We start from the raw sequence: 20,577 nt of genomic DNA, 5'->3' as shown, positions 1-20,577 counted from the left end.
TCCTCCTCTTCTTTCTCCTCTTCCTCCTCTTCTTCTTTCTCCCCCTCATTCTCCTCTTCCTTCTCTTCCTCCTCTTCTCCTCCTCTTCTTTCTCCTCTTCCATCTCCTCCTCTTCCTCTTCCTTCTCCTCCACCTCCTCGTCCCCCTCCTTCTCCTCTTTTCTCCTCCTCCTTCTCTTCTCCCCCACCTCCCCTCCTCCTTCCCTTCTTTCTCCTCTTCCTCCTCCTTCTCTTCTTTCTCCTCCTCCTCCCCTCCACCTCCTCTTCTTTCTCCTCTTCCTCCTCCTTCTCCTCTTTCTCCTCTTCTCCACCTCCTCCTCCTCCTTCTCTTCTTTCTCCTCTTCCTCCTCCTTCTCCTCTCCTTTCTCCTCCAACACCTCCCTCTCTCCTTTCTCCTCCTCTTCCTCCTCTCCTCCTCCACCTCCTCCTCCTTCTCTTCTTTCTCCTCTTCCTCCTCCTCCTCCTCCCCTTCTCCTCCACCTCCTCCTCCTCCTTCTCTGCTTTCTCCTCTTCCTCCTCCTCCCCTTCTCCTCCACCTCCTCCTTCTCCTCTTCTTTCTCCTCCAACTCCTCCTTCCCTTCTTTCTCCTCCTCCTCCTCCTCCCCCTTCTCTTCTTTCTCCTCTTCCTTCTCCCCTTTCCCCCCCTGCTGCTGCTCCCCCCGGTCGCGGTCCCGCTGGCGGTGGGCCCCCCACCCCCGGCCTCCCCGCCCTCCCGATGAGGGGCCGCGGGCGGACAAGGCGCACCTGAGCCCCCCCCATCCGGCCGCAGGTAAAAAGCCCCCCACCCCCGCCCTCCTCCCCCCCACCACCTCCCCCTCTCCCTCCTCCTCCAGGCCTCGGACTCACTGGGCGCTGACGGCACGCCCAGCGCCCTGTTCACCCAGTCGCATTTATTGAGCGCCTACCGTGTGCTCAGCACTGCACTAAGCGCTCGGGAAAGTACACTTCGGCAACAGACACAGTCCCCGGCCATCAACGGGCTCACGGTCCACAAGGTGGGGAGACACCGCAAAACAAGGCGACAGGCATCAGTGGCATCGTTATACATAAGTAGAGTTGTTGATCTGTGCACATCATTAATAAAGATAAATAGAATTATAATTAGTATGTACATATAAGTAGGTACAAGTGACGTGGGGCGGGGAGGGGGTATTAGGGAGGGGTGGGGGAACAGAGGAAAAGCGGGGATTAGTCTGGTATTTGTTGAGCACTTACTGTGTGCCAGGCACTGTTCATCATCATCATCAAGCGTATTTATTGAGCGCTTACTATGTGCAGAGCACTGTACTAAGCGCTTGGGAAGTACAAATTGGCAACATATAGAGACAGTCCCTACCCAACAGTGGGCTCACAGTCTAAAAGGGGGAGACGGAGAACAAAACCAAACATACCAACAAAATAAAATAAATAGAATAGATATGTACAAATAAAATAAATAAATAAATAAATAGAGTAAAAAATATGTACAAACATATATACATGTATACAGGTGCCGTGGGGAAGGGAAGGAGGTAAAATGGGGGGGGGGGTGGAGAGGGGGACGAGGGGGTCTTATTATCACTGTTCTGATAATAAGAATAATGCTGGTATTTGTTAAGCCCTTACTATGTGCTAAGCAGTGTTCTAAGCTGCTGGGGTAGAAACAAAGTAATCGGGTTGTCCCACGTGGGACTCACAGGCTCAATCCCCATTTTACAGATGAGGGCAGAGAGAAGCGAAGTGAGTTGTCCAGAGACCCACAGCTGACAAGTGGCAGAGGCGGGATCAGAACCCACGACCTCCGACTCCCAGGCCCGGGCTCTTTGCCACTAAGCCACGCTGCTTCTCTACTGTGGAGTAGTTGCATGTGGATCCACTCATCTGCTGTGTGACCTTGGGCAGGTCACTTCATTTCGCTGTACCTCAGTTACCTCATCTGTAAAATGGGGATTAAGACTGAGGCCCATGTGTGACAGGGACTGTGCCCAACCTGATTATCTTGTATCTTATAATAATAATGGCATTTACTAAGCGCTTACTATGTGCAAAGCGCTGTTCTAAGCGCTGGGGAGGTTACCAGGTGATCAGGTTGTCCCACAGGAGGCTCAATCCCCGTTTTACAGATCAGGTAACTGAGGCACAGAGAACTTAAGTGACATGCCCAAAGTCACACACTTGACTAGTCGAACCCATGACCTGACTCCAAAGCCTGTGCCCTTTCCACTGAGCCACGCTGCTTGTACCTACCCCGGCACTTAGTACAGTCCCTGGTACATAGTAAGCGCTTAGCAAATACCATAACTTTAGACTGAAAGCTCATTGTGGGCGAGGAATGTGTCTGCTATTTCTATGATATCGTTCTCTCCCAACCATTGATTGATTTATTATGTGCTTACTACCTGTCAAGCACTGCTCCAAGTGCTGGGGTAGATACAGTTAATTAGGGCGGAGAGTCCTAAGTAAGAGAAAAGTTGGGTAGTGACTCCCCATTTTATAGATGAGGAAATTGAGGTAGAGAGTAAGTCACTTGTCCTCGATCACACAAAAGACACATGACATAGATGGGATTAGAGAAGCAGCGTGGCTCAGTGGAAAAGAGCAGGGGCTTTGGAGTCAGAGGTCATGGGTTCAAATCCCGGCTCTGTCAGCTGTGTGACTTTGGGGAAGTCACTTCACTTCTCTGTGCCTCAGTTACCTCATCTGTAAAATGGGGATGAAGACTGTGAGCCCCCCATGGGACAACCTGATCACCTGTAACCTCCCCAGTGCTTAGAACAGGGCTTTGCACATAGTAAGTGCTTAATAAATGCCATTATTATTATTATTATTATTATTATTATTATTGTTATTATTATTATTGTTAGAACCCAGGTTTCCTGACTCTTAGCCTTGGGCTCTTCCCAGCTCCACCGGGCAAGTCATTTAACTTTCTTGTGCTGCATTTCCCTCATCCGCAAAATGGTGATTCAATGCCTTTTCCCTCTCTTACTTGTGAGCCCTATATGGGACCTGATTATCTTTTTGTGTACTCCAGCACCTAACTCAGTACTTGGCACATAGTAAGCCCTTAGGAGATGCCACAGTTATCACCCACTAAGCCTCACTGCTTCATACTTGGCACTAGAGTGGTTAAGAGCAATTAGTAGAAATAACGCAAACAGGTTCAGGTCCTGCATTACTACATCTTTATTAATATTTTTTCTTCCCGGCAGCATAGTTTCTCTTAGACCAGAACTCGCAGGGTGACTGCATGCCTGTTTACCATCTTAAAGAAAATTGCCATGTGTGAAAATGCTTTTGAAGGTCATTTACATATTTGTAAAATGCTTGTGTAAGGTAAAGGCTGTTCTTCTGATAATAGTCCAAATTGACTACATGAAGAAATTTTAGTGACTTACAAAAAGCGAAATGAAGTGTATACAACCTCATTTAGTAACTCCTCCCCCAACTTCAAAGAGCAGACTGTAAGCGATGAAAGAAAAATTAGTTATAAAATATGATGAAATGCTTACAAAATATATCATACAAGATCTAAGAACATGCACGCTTTGCTGACTAAATTCTAGGTTGCTGTTTAGTCTCCAGCAATCTTCACGCATTGAATTCCGATCCCCAAAGAGAATGCTTGGCTTTCTAAAAGTTCTGAATCCAGGTCCTAGTGCTGCCCATAGAAGCAAGAAACTAAAGCATAAACAAACCTTAAAACTTCTCTATTAGAGTTTTTGTTCTTGAAAACTTAAACAATAGAGAGAAAACATGAGTACTTTCAGTTTCTTCCTTTATTGTCTCGATGTTGGAGTCTTCTGGTGAAAAATGGAAAGGCCTCAATCCTGAGGCTTCAGGTTTAAGAACCTGCATGAAGAAATTAATTTTAGTGCTGGTGGTTTCACAGTGCCACTTGCACTCTTATCCTTTCCAACTATGTTCCCACCGAGTCACAGAGTGCAATGAACTGGTAGGTGGGCAGAACGCAGTGCAAAATGCGCAGGAAGGTTTTTATCGGGCAGATTCCATTTAAGAACAAATTGGCCACCGGGTAGCAGTGGTTGCTATCCTCTGTCCTCTCCCTGACTTTCCCGTCACTGTGGACGGCATTACCATCCTTCCTGTCTCACAAGCCCACAACCTTGGTGTCATCCTTGACTCCGTTCTCTCATTCACCCCACACATCCAATCCGTCGCCAAAACTTGCCAGTCTCACCTCCACAACATCGCCGGGATCTGCCCTTTCCTCTCTATCCAAACCGCTACCTTGCTAGTTCAGTCTCTCATCCTATCCCAACTGGATTACTGCATCAGCCTCCTCTCTGATCTCCTATCCTTCTGTCTCTCCCCGCTTCAGTCTATACTTCACTCTGCTGCCCGGATTATCTCTCTACAGAAACGCTCTGGGCATGTCACCCCCCTCCTTAAAAATCTCCAGTGGTTGCCTGTCGAACTTCGAATGGAGCAAAAACTCCTCACTCTCGGCTTCAAGGCTCTCCATCACCTCTCCCCCTCCTGTCTCACCTCCCTTTTCTCTTTCTCCAGCCCAGCCCGCACCCTCCACTCCTCTGCCGCTAACCTCCTCACTGGGCCTCATTCTCGCTTGTCCCGCCGTCAACCCCTGGCCCACATCCTACTCCTGGCCTGGAATGCCCTCCCTCCACACATTCATTCATTCATTCAATTGTATTTATTGAGCGCTTACTGTGTGCAGAGCACTGTACTAAGCGCTTGGGAAGTACAAGTCGGCAACATATAGAGACGGTCCCTATCCAACAATGGGCTCACAGTCTAGAAGGGGGAGACAGACACCAAAACAAAACATATAGACAGGTGTCAAAATAGTCAGAACAAATAGAATTAAAGCTATGTGCACATCATTAACACAATAAATAGAATAGTAAATATGTACAAGTAAAATCAATAGAGTAATAAATCTGTACAAATATATACAAGTGCTGTGGCGTGGGGAGGGAGGTAGGGCTGGGGGGGATGCGAAGGAGGAGAGGAAAAAGGGGGCTCAGTCTGGGAAGGCTCCTGGAGGAGGTGAGCTCTCACATCCTCCAAAGTAGTTCTCTTCCTCCCTTCAAAGCCCTATTGAGTGCTCACCTCCTCCAGTAGGCCTTCCCAGACTGAACGCCCACCTTTTCCTCTGCTCCTCCTCCCCTCCCCATCACCCCCACTCCCTCCCTCTGCCCTTCCCCTCCCCACAGCACTTGTGTATATCTGTACATATTTATTACTGTATTTATTTTGTTAATAATAATAATAATGGCATTTATTAAGGGCTTACTATGTGCAAAGTGCTGGGGAGGTTACAAGGTGATCAGGTTGTCCCACAGGGGGCTCACAGTATTCATCCCCATTTTACAGATGAGGGAACTGAGGCCCAGAGAAGTGAAGTGACTTGCCCAAAGTCACACAGCTGACAAGTGGCAGAGCCGGGGTTTGAACCCATGACCTCTGACTCCAAAGCCCGGGCTCTTCTCCACTGAGCCACGCTGCTTCTATTAATGATGTGCATGTAACTATAATTCTGTTAATTTTGATGGTATTAACACCTGACTACTTGTTTTGTTTTGTTGTCTGTCTCCCCCTTCTAGACTGCGAGCCCGTTGTTGGGTAGGGATTGTCTCTATCTGTTACCGAATTGTACTTTCCAAGCTCTTACTACAGTACTCTGCACACAGTAAGTGCTCAATAAATATGAATGAATGAATGCTATGATACCTGCCGTGGCCTTTACTACTCATGTTAGCCAGCTATTTTTCTAGTTTTTTTGCTGTTCTGTCCGTCTCCCAGAACGCCCTAGTGTTTTCTGGGCAGAAATTTCTACGGCTTGATGACGGAGCCCTACTAAGCACAATCCAGTCAATCAGTTCCATTTATTGAGTGTTTGCTGTGTGCAGAGCACTGTACTAACTGTTTGAGAGAGTATAATGCAGACTTGATAGGTTCGCTCCCTGCTCATAAGGAGCTCACAGTCTAGAGAGGGTGACAGATATTAAAATAAATGACGGATCTGGACATGCACCAAGGTGCCGGGGGCGGGATGAATAAAGTGTACAGATCCAAGTGTAGGTCCAGGTCTCCTGATATCTAAAACAGTGCTCTTCACACTGGACCAGTAGTAGGAATGTTTTATGTAGCAATGAAACCGGTACTGATGACTTTTGACAACATCGTGGACTTTGGCAGATGAGACTTCCGTCTCTACCTAGTCTGAACTATGAAAAATCGAGAAGCGAGGTAACAGATGTGTCTGTTTCTCTGCTTTCATTTTTCACTGAAAAACATTTTATTTAAAGGCTCCAAAATAATTTATTTTTCTTTCTGTCCCAGAAATGAGTGGTGGATTGGCACCAAGTAAAAGCACCGTGTATGTTTCCAACTTGCCCTTCTCACTGACAAACAATGACTTATATAGGGTAAGCAATTTATACCACAGCTACTACGGTCACAGTATTCCAATTTACATTACGGTTCATGTCCAAAAAAATAATCATGGTTGACTTCATATAGTTCACGTGGTTGTCAAGTACTTACATAGTCAATAGCTTTCACAATTATAGCCCAGAGGATATCTATAGATGAGGTGCGCCCAAGAGATGGATCTTAAACCTACTTAAAATGTAGACCGTAGATTCCTCCTTGGCTCTTTGGCTGTTGTAGAAATCAGGCATCAACCCTCTCCTCTGATACTGAGGCTGGTTTGGTTTTTTTAATGGCATTTATTAAGTGCTTACTATGTGCAAAGCACTGTTCTAAGCGCTGGAAAGCCTGAAGACGGGAAAAAAGAGGCTTCCCGATGGGGCCCACGGTACTGTTCTCTGACAGAGGGCCGGGGAAAACTGCTGAGAGGTGGTGGTCTTTTCTCTCCATCGTGGACTGGACTGTTCATTTAGCTGCTTTCTTGGGCCAGGAGTATCATGAGTCTTCATTGTGGAAGCGAGAAAATAGAGGGTGGTGAATGGAGATTTTTTCGGGCCTTTTTTTCATTTTTCCTTCATGCTTAGAACGGAGTGCCTGGCATGCACTGAGAAGAGCAAGCACTGCTCAAATCTGTTTTCACAGGAAGAAAGACTGCCTCTTCCAATCTAAAAATACTTGGGTTTCTGCTGCCACAATGGGAAAATATTAGTCCCATAGAAGCTCAAATATATCACAAAGAGATTGTTTTGACATTGATGCCCGTTTTCTGACCATCCCAGGTTTACCGCTAGGATTTTAGGAATTGCTTTATAATAAGCTATCATAATTTTACCTATGGCAAACAATCTCGCAAAGATTGCCGTCTTAAATACCTTGAATTACTTCCATGATGATACATACTTTGTCAAGCAAGTGAGCCCAGACTATGTCAGGTTTCCGCCTTCCTGATTTTCCCGTTCGAAACCTAAAGACTCGGCCCAATTTTATTCCTCGAGTTAACTTTGTGGGAACTGTCCAGTCATCAGGATTACAGTGTCCGAGGGTCTTCCATGGTGTCCACCTTCTCAGGGGATGATTTTAATTGGTGGGAAGGAAATTTCATCAGCAGCCAGTCCAGATTGGCACAGCATTAGGTGGAGGTAGTCCTGCGCCCGTCTCCGAAGCCAGAGCCTTGCCAGCCCAACCCATCCTCCCGTCTGCACCGTTCATTATGTAGAATGGAGTTAGTGACCCCGACTTTACCTTGCCACTTGACGGCTACCAAGCTACCCAATATCCCCAGCCAGCCAAGACTGGTTCGGGGTAGTCTTTTATGAAATATATAAAAAGTAGTTTGACTAATTGTTTTCATAAGGAATGTCTCTGTGTGCTGCTGTATAATTTTAGAATAAATCCCTGACTCTGATTTGGATGGTCTTTGTTCCAGATATTCTCCAAGTACGGAAAAGTTGTGAAGTGAGTATCAAAAGCATCTTTCGAATTGTCCAATTTATTTTCTCTCTCATAGATTTTAGGCTTGCTGCGTTGCAGTTTTTTTGCACTGAATATTTTGAATGCACTTGCCAGAAATTTATGGATTGAGGAAATGCTGTATGTTTTATTTTTGTGAAGAGCTGGTTACTCGTTCCGCTCGCTGTAAAAATGTACGTTCAGACCCACTGCTATCCTGTCTTTGACTGGATTTAAGTCAGTAATAGTAGTAGCATCCAGTTCATCATCATCATCATCAATTGTATTTATTGAGCGCTTACTGTGTGCAGAGCACTGTACTAAGTGCTTGGGAAGTACAAGTTGGTTACATATAGAGACAGTCCCTACCCAGCAGTGGGCTCACAGTCTAAAATCCAGTTGGTTTGGAGCTCTGTACTGTGCCCTTGGGAAGAAAAGAATAGAGTAGTAGCACCTTCCTTGCCCACAAGGAGCTTACAGTCAAACACCGGGAGGCAGACAAAAGTATTTACAACTAGAATACTCAAAATAAATCACTGAGGATACACATATACACATGAATCCTAGGGAGTGGGTAAATAAGTTCATAATAAACAGAACACCTGGGAATCAGAAGGTCACAGGTTCTCATCCCGACCCTGCCACTTGTCTGCTGTGTGACCTTGGGCAAGTCACTTCTCTGTGCCTCAGTTTCCTCACCTGTAAAATGGGGATTGAGACTGTGAGCCCATGTGGGACAGGGACTGTGTCCACCCTGATTTGCTTGTATTCATTCATTCAATCGTATTTATTGAGCACTGTACTAAGTGCTTGGAAAGTGCAATTTGACGACGTACTACAGACAGTCCCTACCCAACAACGGGCTCACAATCTAGAAGGGGGAAACAGACAACAAAATAAAACAAAGCAAGACACCCCAGCACTTCATTCAGTGCCTGGCACATAGTGAGTGCTTAACAAATACCGCAGTCCTTATTATACCAAAACATTGTCTTGTCTTATGCCATCCATTTGTCTCCGACCCATAGCGATGCCATGGACACATCTCTCCCAGAATGCCCCACCTCCACCTGCAGTCGTTCTGGTATCGGATCCATTGGGTTTTCCTGGTGAAAATACAGAAGTGGTTTACCATTGCCTCCTTCCGCACAGTAAACTTGAATCTCAGCCCTCGACTCACTCCCATGCTGCTGCTGCCCCGCACAGGGGAGCTTTGACTTGTAGCAGATAATTTGCTAGCCACTGCCCAAGCTAGGAATTTCCTGAATGGATGTGCTTCTACTTGACTCTTTCCCCCCCCACCATAGTCAAGACTGGTACTGGAGACTCTCCAGGTGTGACCCTGAGAGGGGCAAAACATAGTACCACACCCAATAATGATGGTGAGCACAATTCCACATAGCAAAGATATCAGATTCGTATATATTCACGCCACTTATGAACCTATCCATAGTATATTAATTTATACTATCTATCAATCACTGGTATTTATTGAGCACTTACTGTGTGCAGAGCACTGTACTTGAGAGAGTACAGTATAAACAGACACATTCCCTGTCCACACTCCTAATAATAATAATGATGATGGCATTTATTAAGCACTTACTATGTGCAAAGCACTGTTCTAAGCGCTGGGGAGATTACAAGGTGATCAGGTTGTCCCACAGGGGGCTCACAGTCTTAATCCCCATTTTACAGATGAAGTAACTGAGGCACAGAGAAGTTAAGTGACTTGCCCAAAGTCACACAACTGACAATTGGCGGAGCCGGGGTTTGAACTCATGACTTCTGACTCTAAAGCCCGAGCTCTTTCCACTGAGCCACGCTGCTTCTCTCCTAGACTCTAAGCTCGTCGTGGGCAGGTAACGTGCCTACCAACTCTGTCGTATTGTACTCTCCCAAGTGCTTAATGCAGTGCTCTGCAGGCATTAAGCACTCAATAAATGCCACTGATTTATCCACAGGGAAAGGATGTCTTCCTTTGAAAATGGTATTAAATCAGGATTAGGAAGGGAGTACTCAGAAGATTTTGCTCCTGGCCAGGAGGGATGTGGACATGGGCCTGAAGCCCCTTCCTCCTTGAAACCTCTTTCTCCAGCCTTTTGCCTTTATTTTGAATGGAGCTGAGAGCAAGAGGAGCCAGTCTTAGGAAAGTAGTGATCAAAAGACTGCCCCAGGTCCTTGGCATTGTCTTCGGCTCATCTCTCTGTCAACCCACTTGTTCAGTGGCATTGAAACCTGTCAGCTCAACCTTCACAGCGTTGCTAAAACTGCCTTCCTCTCCATCCAAACTGCTGTTACCCTAATCCAAGTACTTAGCCTATTGTGCCTAGACTACTGCATCAGCCTCCTCACTGCCTCCAGTCTCTTTTCCCTCTACCCTCTACTGCACAGATGGTTTTTCTAAAACCTACATCCTCCCCCTTCATATACAACAGATCACCACTCCGCCCACCTTCAAAGTCTTATGAAGGTCAAGCAGCGCTTAGAACAGTGCTTTGCACATGGTAAGCGCTTAACAAATGCCAACATTATTATTATTATTATCTCGTCCAAGAGGCCTTCCCCGACTAAGCCCTCGTTTCCCCTATGCCCTCTCCCGTCTGCTTTGCCCTGGCACTTAGATCTGCACCATTTTTTCACCCCTCCCTCAGCCCCACAACACTTATGTACATCTCCTTAATTAATTTTAATGTCTGTCTTCCCCTCTATTCTGTAAGCTCCTCATTGGCAGAGGACCATGTTGACCAACTCTGTTATATCGTACTCTCCTGAGTGCTTAATAGAGTGCTCTGCATACAGTAAGGACTCAAAAATAGGATTGATTGATTAATTTATTCCTCTCTAACAATTGTCTCCTCGTCTTCCCCATTCCATTCAGAGCCACACATTGGCTCGTAGACTCCTACCTTCAACATCAACCTCTCCAGCAAACCGAAGTCTCTCACACAACCAGCCCCGTCCCGTGGTCATGCCAGTAGTCCGACTACCACACTCCTTCGCCCCTGCAACTGCACATTATTGATATAAATCCAAGCGCCAGGCTGACTTGCCACTTCAAATTCACTCGTACCCACTGCAACTCTGCCCCTTCTTTTCCAAAGCAACACTACTGTACCTCTCAACAACTCCCGTGCCTGCAGTCCCCGTGTCCTTCCTCTGGCCTGGAACGCCCTCCCTTTTCATATCTGACAGTGACTCTCTCCACCTTCAGAACCTTATTCAAGGCACATCAACTCTAAGAGGCCTTCCCTGACTAAACCCTCATTTCCTCTTTTCACGCTCGCTCCCTTCTGTGTTGTTCAGATTTGCTCCTTTCATTCCCCTATCCCTTAGCCCCACAGCACTTACGTATCCATCATTCATATTAATGTCTGTCTCTGAAGTGCAGAGAAGGCTTTCTTAGTATACGTGAGACATGAGTGAATTGTAATGCAAAGGCGAAGGACCCAGAGATTGAAGATGTCCTTCCCATCACACCCCTCTCTAATCCCTGCCATTTGCTTCATTGACTAAATAAAAACCATCAAATAGGAACTTCCCAAAGTCCTTCCATGTTCATAACCTATTCATTGCTCCACCATCCCCAACTCTTCTTTTTCCTCCTTTCTTAGCCACTTCTGAAGAGGTGAAGAGGTCTCCTGCCCCTCTAAATATACACCCTCGGCTTCAGACCCCAATCTCGCTCAACACTCACTCCCCCACTTCTTCTCCTCCTCTACTGCTGTCTTCACTCTCTGAGTCCTTCACGTTAGCGTTAAAATTCATTCATGTCCCAAATATCCTAAGAAAGCCCTTGGTGTACTTCAGAACTTCCTGAAGAGAGAGTTCAATCTGACAGACACATTCCCTGCTCACAACGAGCTTACAGTCTAGAAGGCCCAATAAGTATTTTGGGGCCAGAATTGCCTGAGTAATTTGATATTTTCACCTTGTAGGAGAGAGTATTTTCATTTCTTTTCATGATTTGCAACTGGGAAAAGTAGAGTTTATTGTAAAAGGTTACATTATCCCTTGGTATTTTTCAGTGTGAATCAAAAATCAGTCTACCTCAATTTTCATCTACCTCAGGTTGGTTTGACTTGTTAGGAGCGTAATTTGCTTTCAAATTTTATTTTCAATAGTACATTTCTTTACTTTATCCTCTCTCATTTTCTATAACCATTTTAGAAGTAGTTTCAGATTTGCCAGGTCCATTAACAGATCTCCTTCTGATCATAAAACGTTTATGATTTAAATCCTATTTACGTATTTTGTATGTTTTTCTTGGCACTCATTTGCCTGTTTAGTTTCTTGCTGGTGCAATGTAACAGAATGTATGTTTATTTCAGGGTTACCATTATGAAAGACAAAGATACAAGGAAAAGTAAAGGGGTCGCATTTATTTTGTTTTTGGATAAAGAGTCAGCACAAAACTGCTCCAGAACCTTGAACAATAAACAGGTAAGCCAGTCACTTGGGTTAAAAATTCCTGAACCCAGAAATTGGTGCAATAGTTGAAGGAGTCATTTGCTGTTAGGAGGTAGTGTAAAAAAAAAAAAACCACCACTGGAGAGATGAACAGGTGCGTAAGTACCCTGTGGCTCTACAAACTGAAGATGGGAGCAAACTTCAAACACAACCAGAAGGCAGAGATCCCCATCAACAAATTACTGGCATAGCAAAGAAAGTATTACTCTTCTGCTGCCGCACAAAATTGTAACAAGCAATGATAGCATGGTTTTTTTTGTGGGATTCCTGAAGTCACTCTGAGTAGTTGAGTATCAATCAATCAATCAATCGTATTTATTGAGCGCTTACTGTGTGCAGAGCACTGTACTAAGCGCTTGGGAAGTACAAGTTGGCAACATATAGAGACAGTCCCTACCCAACAGTGGGCTCACAGTCTAGAAGGGGGAGACAGAGAACAAAACCAAACATATTAACAAAATAAAATAAATAGCATAGATATGTACAAATAAAATAAATAGATAGAGTAATAAATATGTACAAACTTATATACATATATACAGGTGCTGTGGGGAAGGGAAGGAGGTAAGACGTGGGGGTGGAGAGGGGGACGAGGGGGAGAGGAAGGAAGGGGCTCAGTGTGGCAAGGCCTCCTGGAGGAGGTGAGCTCTCAGTAGGGCCTTGAAGGGAGGAAGAGAGCTAGCTTGGCGGATGGGCAGAGGGAGGGCATTCCAGGCCCGGGGGAGGACGTGGGCCGGGGGTTGATGGCGGGACAGGCGAGAACGAGGCACGGTGAGGAGATTAGCGGCAGAGGAGTGGAGGGTGCGGGCTGGGCTGGAGAAGGAGAGAAGGGAGGTGAGGTAAGAGGGGGCGAGGGGATGGACAGCCTTGAAGCCCAGGGTGAGGAGTTTCTGCCTGATGCGCAGATTGATTGGTAGCCACTGGAGATTTTTGAGGGAGGGGAGTAACATGCCCAGAGCGTTTCTGGACAAAGACAATCCGGGCAGCAGCATGAAGTATGGATTGAAGTGGGGAGAGACATGAGGACGGGAGATCAGAGAGAAGGCTGATGCAGTAGTCCAGACGGGATAGGATGAGAGCTTGAACGAGCAGGGTAGCGGTTTGGATGGAGAGGAAAGGGCAGATCTTAGCAATGTTGCAGAGCTGAGACTGGCAGGTTTTGGTGACGGCTTGGATGTGAGGGGTGAACGAGAGAGCGGAGTCGAGGATGACACCAAGGTTGCGGGCTTGTGAGACGGGAAGGATGATAGTGCCGTCAACAGTGATGGGAAAGTCAGGGAGAGGGCAGGGTTTGGGAGGGAAGACAAGGAGTTCAGTCTTGGACATGTTGAGTTTTAGGTGGCGGGCAGACATCCAGATGGAGATGTCCTGAAGACAGGAGGAGATGCGAGCCTGGAGAGAGGGGGAGAGAGCAGGGGCAGAGATGGAGATCTGGGTGTCATCAGCATAGAGATGATAGTTGAAGCCGTGGGAGCGAATGAGGTCACCAAGGGAGTGAGAGTAGATCGAGAACAGAAGGGGACCAAGCACTGAACCTTGGGGAACCCCCACAGTAATGGGATGGGAAGGGGAGGAGGAGCCTGCAAAAGAGACTGAGAATGAACGACCGGAGAGATAAAAGGAGAACCAGGAGAGGACGGAGTCTGTGAAGCGAAGGTCGGATAGCGTGTTGAGAAGGGGGTGGTCCACAGTGTTGAAGGCAGCTGAGCAGTCGAGGAGGATCAGGGTAGAGTATGAGCCGTTGGATTTGGCAAGCAGGAGGTCATTGGTGACCTTTGAGAGAGCAGTTTCCATGGATGTAGGGGACGGAAGCCAGACTGGAGGGGGTCGAGGAGAAAGTTGGTGTTGAGGAATTCGAGGCAGCGCGTGTAGACAACTCGTTCAAGGAGTTTGGAAAGGAATGGTAGGAGGGAGATTGGGCGATAACTAGAAGGTGAGGTGGGGTCAAGAGAGGGTTATTTTTAGGATGGGAGAGACGTGGGCATGTTTGAAGGCAGAGGGGAAGGAACCAGTGGAGAGTGAGCGGTTTAAAATGGAAGTTAAGGAGGGGAGGAGGGATGGAGCGAGAGATTTCATGAGATGAGAGGGAATGGGGTCAGAAACACAGGTGGCTGGAGTAGCACTTGAGAGGAGGGAGGAGAGCTCCTCTGAGGATACTGCTGGGAAGGATGGGAGAGTAGTAGAGAGTGTTGAGAGCCGGGGGGATGGAGAAGGCGAGGGAGTGACTTTGGGGAGGTCGGACCTGATGGATTGAATTTTGTTAATGAAGTAGGAGGCCAGATCGTTGGGGGTGAGGGACGGAGGTGGGGGAGGAACCGGGGGCCTGAGAAGGGAGTTGAATGTACAGAAGAGCTGACAGGGTTGATGGGCGTGGGTGTCAATAAGGGAGGAGAAATAGTTTTGTCTGGCAGAGGAGAGGGCTGAGTTAAGGCAGGAAAGGATAAACTTGAAGTGAACGAGGTTGGCATGGTGTTTAGACTTTCGCCAGCAGCGTTCGGCAGCTCGAACATAAGAGCGAAGGAGGTGGACAGTGGCAGTGATCCAGGGCTGTGGGTTAGTGGTACGAGAGCGGCGAAGGGAAAGGGGAGCGAGTGAGTCTAGCTGAGTAGAAAGGGTAGAGTTGAGAGCAGTAATCTGATCATCAAGACTGGGTAGAGAGGAGAGGGAGGCGAGGTGGGGTGTGAGGCACTCAGAAAGATGGATGGGGTCAAGAGAGCGGAGATCTCTGTGAGGGGGTAATATGGATTTACAGGGGAAAGGAGTGTGAGTGAGGAGGCAGGTGAGAAGATTATGATCAGAGAGAGGGATTTCAGAGTTGGTGAGGGTGGACACAGTGCAGCGGTAGGAGATGATGAGGTCGAGGGTATGACCAAGTTGGTGGGTGGGTGAGGTGGGGTGGAGGAAGAGGTTGGCAGCGTCAAGGAGAGATAGAAGGCGGGCGGCAGAGGAGTCGTTAGGGATATCCATGTGGATATTGAAGTCTCCGAGGATCAGAATGGGCATGGAAAAGGAGAGAAGGACGGTCCACAGAGCATGCATAGCATTACCTAGGGAACATTATTAAAGACCTGCCCTCAAGAAGCTGCAAGTCTGTTAGGGACTTGGCTGGTATTTTTAGTCCTGAATTCAGCGTAGCACATTCATTTCTTTCCCCTTGGTTTAGTTGTTCGGCCGAGTAATAAAAGCCAGCATCGCTATCGATAACGGAAGAGCTGCAGAGTTCATTCGAAGACGTAATTACTTTGATAAATCCAAGTGTTATGAATGTGGGGTGAGTATGCCGAAACAGACTCATTTTGTTTCTGTTTTTCCATTTTTCATCCCCTTCTATTTTAGGCACTTAAAACTCTGATTTCCCGAAACTGCTGGAAGTTAAAATGGTACTCGAGAAATCCGGGCATATGTTTAACATCTGAAAAGTAAACTTGTAGTATATAGTTGTAATGAGCACGGGCTTGGGAGTCATAGGTTGTGGGTTCTAATCCCACCTCTGCCACTTGTCTGCTGTGTGACCTTGGGCAAGTCACTTCACTTCTCTGGACCTCAGTTCCCTCATTTGTAGAATGGGGGTTAAGAGTGTGAGCCTCATATGTGACAGGGGCTGTGTCCAACCAGATTACGTTGCGTCTACCCCAGTGCTTAGAAATAGCATGTTAAGCACATAGTAAGCGCTTAAAAAATGCCATAATGATTATTTTTAGTAGTCCCCTTTCACCTGAATTTTTCATCCTGAGCAACATGCTTTTGAACGCATCAAGAGTGCTATAACCATGAGTATGTCATTGACTAAAAGAATGGAGTCCTCTTCAGGGATATTATTATTACCGTTCATTTAATCATGGGTTAAGTGACCCTCAAATGTGTGTTCTAAGAATGAGGTGTAGCCGTGCTTGAGCTGTAGTGATTTTTCATCAATGCTAGGTTGTTCCAGTTCACACTTATGGAAATTTTTGAAAACTAACCAAGAGGCCAAATGCATAAATACATTCTACCATACGAAATTGGAAAATCATATTGAAATGTGAATTTAGATCATTACTAGAGAATTCATTTTGGTCATATTTTAAGATGCTAAAGCACCAACTCTGCAGCTTTCCAGATTGTGGCTCATTATTCCTGTTTTTAAAATTTATTCTGGACCTGCATAACATAATCTAAATTAAACTGGAAAGACTAGAAGAAAATTCAGAATGAGGAAGAGTTTTTAGTAGCGCTATCTTCCTTTCTCTTTCCACACCCACCTCTTTCTTGAGGAAAGCCTGGAGTTTATCAAGAGTAGTTGTAAAACATATTGCGGTATGTAAATATTGAAAATTATGCTATTTCTAATAATTATACGTATTAGTAAACTTTAGAATATTTAGGAAGAAAATAGTCTTTCTTAATATTTACTCTCGTTAAGTTCCAGCCAAATATTAATGGTATATGTTTCTTAATTCATAAAGAAATATTAAACTTTATCTTTTCATTCAAAGATTGACAGGCTTGTAACTTTTTATTGTAATCCTTTTTAATTCTGAATTGTACTGTAGCAGTTTCGTCTTGGTGATTCCATGAATCATTTCTAAAATTCTAATATTATGCTTAAGAGCAAGACAAATTTCTTCCAACTATATTTTTTCTTTATGGTTTTTAACTAAGGAAACAGGGCACTTGAGTTATGCTTGTCCTAAAAATATGCTCGGAGAACGCGAACCACCCAAAAAGAGAGATAAAAAGAAAAAAAAGAAAATAGTTGAGCCAGAGGAAGAAATGTATGTATATCTGCCTTTTTTTATTCACTTGAAATTGTATTGCACCCATTTTCTTCTTCTACTTGCTGCATATTTTGCATTATTTTTCCTACCTTCCAGTGAAGAAGTGGAAGAAAGCGAAGACGAGGGAGAAGACCCTACTCTTGATAGCCTCAGCCAGGCCATAGCTTTTCAGGTAACGACTCCTGAATAGCCTCAATCAGTGGTATCTATTAATCGCCTACCTTGTGTAGAGTGCTGTACTAAGCGCTTGGGAGAGTACAACAGAGTTGGTAGACTTGTTCCCTGCCCGCAACGAGCTGACAGTCTAGACTCCCTGTTTCATCCGTAGAACCATTGCCTATGTGGTTTGGGCAAGTATGAAATTGATTCCTGTCATTCTGCTTCTCCTCCATCTCACTCTGTACTGATATTTCATGCTTTTTTCCCCTGATTCTTCGGGAAGGCAAGGGCACCTCTCATCATTGGCCTCTCTCTCCTCCGCTGAGGGTCCGTACCCTCCTCCGGCAGTTTTTATCTCCTTAACGGGAACGACAACAGAGGGGCAGCAAGGTCCCCGGAAACATCGCTTTTCCTTCTTGTGCCACCCCTCATTGTGGGCAGGAAACGTGGCTGTTGTATTTTACTCTCCCAAGCATTTAGTACAGTGCTCTGCGCCCGATAAGTGCTCAGTAAATATCATGGATTGATCGGTCCACATCCTATTAGCAAGTGATCGTTCTCTTTAATGCCCTGTCTCGAAACTTTGAGACAAGGACAGTCCAACTAGCTGATTGAACTGGATCATCAGCACCCAGAAAAGGAACCCTGTTCCGCAAAATTCATATTTTCGGGAAAAAAATCAAAGAATGTGAAACCTAGAGTTGAATTTTGTGCCATAAAAGGTCCCCGAGAGAAGTGTAAAAAATAAAGATTCTGGGTGTGGGGAACTTTTGCTTTTCTGTAAAAGTATTTTCGGGACTGTAGCTTGAGATTCATTAGGACACAAGTTGCATTCTTTCTTCATAACTACTTGATGTAAAGGTAATTTGACTTCAGCTATCACCTTGAACGGCGCTTGAGTGATTAGTACAGTGCTTTGCACATAGTAAGCGCTCAATAAATACAGTTGAATGAACGAATGAACAATGTGTGAGGATTCAGTGCACCGGAAATAGTATCTAACACCCAGCATTTTCACTCATCTCTGTTTCAGCAAGCTAAAGTGGAGGAAGAGCAGCAGCACTGGAAACCTACTTCAGGAGAACCTTCAACGTCGGATGACTCTAGGCGGCCGCGGATAAAGAAAAGTGCATATTTCAGCGATGAGGAAGAACTCAGTGATTGAAGCTGGTATGTCTCGTGTATCTTTTTGGAAATACAGTGAGACTTTTCATTGGCACTTCAAACTGCCACGGGAACCCGAAGAGTGGAACAGAAAAGTGTAGGTAATGTTAAAAGAAGTAAGAATGTTAAGTGTGAAGAGAAATTTCACGACAGCTCTATTGACCGCAAATGAAATTCATTTGTATTCAATGTCTACTGTGTGCTGAGCACTGTACTAGACACTTGGAGGGTAAAATAAGTATAGAAGACACAGACTACCCTTGAGGAGTTTACATTCTGAAAGGGTTCATTGAGCTGCAGAGTTCAGAAATGCACTTTTAAAGTTGATTACATTGGAGAAACAGATGTTTCGTAGACTTCCGATATGTTGAATAACTACGTTATTTGGAAACATGCTCTTTGTTCAGATTGCCTGGAGATCTTTGTTTTTAAAGATCAATGAACATTTTTTGGTTCTGAAGTGTAATTTGTATTTTTAAGTGATTTTTATTTTAATAAATACTTGAAAATTAGCTCTGCCCAAGCTTTTAGTGTGGGGTGTTTCATTCAGGTTAACTGGTCCTGCACCATTAAACCAAATTTCTCTTCTTACTTTATTTTTATGGACCATCGGTAAATATGTTAGAAACTCTAAACTATCAAGATAGGTTTCTTCAAAATTTTCTCCACTCGTAAAGACTTTCCCCATTTATATTTCTGTCTTCAAACAAAATCAAAGGAAAGATCGTGTTTGGTTTTTTTTAATACAGCCAGGTGATGAAATAGCCGTTATTTCATCGCACTGCCCACATTTAATTTTCTTTTCTTTGTAACTAGGGAAAATTCACTTTTATAATTTTTTGGATTTATCTTTAAATGATCGGGTATCATACTATATAACCAATTCCCAAACTTTTGATACACTTGCTTCCTGAAAATGCATTGTAAATCAAAATGGTGTAAATGGGAACCAATTTTCTCACAGAACAATAGTATAGATAGGAGATTAATTAACCTAGATTGGATGGTCAGTTTTTACCAAAATGACCTAGTAGGGTGTACTTACTTATCAGTATGGAATGTAGGCACACGGATGTATTTACATTGAGTCGGAGAGATTTCACAATAGGTTAGCCTAGTTTTATTGGAAGTAAAATTGATATGTCAGTGTGTCTTCATGAGTCCCCCTGTCAGTCTGCCTTCCCTCTCCACTTCCAGCCTCTCCTGTTCCACCCTCCAGTCCTCTTTCAACTTTCTTCTCAGCATGAGAAGCAGCGTGGCTCAGTGGAAAGAGCACGGGCTTTGGAGTCAGAAGTCATGGGTTCAAATCCCGCCTCCACCAATTGTCAGCTGTGTGACTCTGGGCAAGTCACTTAACTTCTCTGTGCTTCAGTTACCTCATCTGTACAATGGGGATTAAAGACTGTGAGCCCCCGCGTGGGACAACCTGATCACCTTGTAACCTCCCCAGTGCTTAGAACAGTGCTTTGCGCATAGTAAGCGCTTAATAAATGCCATCATTATTATTATTATTATGACCTAGTAGATAGAACACAGGGCTGGAAGTCAGAAGGTCATGGGTTCTACTCCCATATCCTGGGCAAGTCTGTTCATTTCTCTGTGCCTCAGTTACCTCATCTGTCCTATGGTGATTGAGACCGTGAGCCCCACGCGTGACAGGGACTGTGTCCAACACTATTTGCTTGTATCCACCCCAGCGCCTATCCCAACTGGATTACTGCATCAGCGTCCTTTCTGACCTCCCAACCTCCTGTCTCTCCCCACTTCAGTCTGTACTTCACTCTGCCGCCCAGCTTATCTTTCTACAAAAACATTCAGGATATGTCACCCCCCTACCTTCTCAAAAAGCTCCAGTGATTGCCTGTCAATCTTCAAATGAAGCAAAAACTCCTCACTCTGGGCTTCAAAGCTGTCCATCACCTCACCTCCTCCAACTTCACCTCCCTTCTCTCCTTCTACATCCCAGCCCACACACTCCACTCCTCTGCCGCTAACCTTCTCACTGGGCCTCATTCTTGCCATCCTCCCTTGGGCCACGTCCTACCTCTGGCCTGGAATGTTCTCCCTCCTCAAACCTGCCAGACCATCATTCTTCCCCCTTCAAAGCCCTACTGAAGGCTCACCTCCTCCAAGAGGCCTTCCCAGACTAAGCCCCCCTTTTCCTCAGCTTCCTGTCCCCTCTG

At 45.4% G+C, this 20,577-nt stretch overlaps 1 protein-coding gene across 1 annotated transcript; it reads left to right on the top strand.

Annotated features, from left to right (window-relative positions):
* Positions 1 to 715: 715 nt before the first annotated feature.
* Positions 716 to 18,917, top strand: ZCRB1 (zinc finger CCHC-type and RNA binding motif containing 1). The gene is made up of 8 exons (XM_038770157.1): positions 716 to 768; positions 6,306 to 6,391; positions 7,822 to 7,850; positions 12,176 to 12,287; positions 15,478 to 15,585; positions 16,956 to 17,068; positions 17,168 to 17,243; positions 18,264 to 18,917. The coding sequence occupies exons 2-8, from the start codon at positions 6,308 to 6,310 to the stop codon at positions 18,393 to 18,395; spliced, it is 654 nt and encodes a 217-aa protein (XP_038626085.1). The 5' UTR covers positions 716 to 768; positions 6,306 to 6,307; the 3' UTR covers positions 18,396 to 18,917.
* The last annotated feature ends 1,660 nt before the right edge of the window (positions 18,918 to 20,577 follow it).

Source organism: Tachyglossus aculeatus, chromosome 2 (genome assembly GCF_015852505.1).
Source record: "Tachyglossus aculeatus isolate mTacAcu1 chromosome 2, mTacAcu1.pri, whole genome shotgun sequence".
Taxonomy (NCBI): domain Eukaryota; kingdom Metazoa; phylum Chordata; class Mammalia; order Monotremata; family Tachyglossidae; genus Tachyglossus; species Tachyglossus aculeatus.
This window is presented reverse-complemented; position numbering and strand designations above follow the sequence as displayed.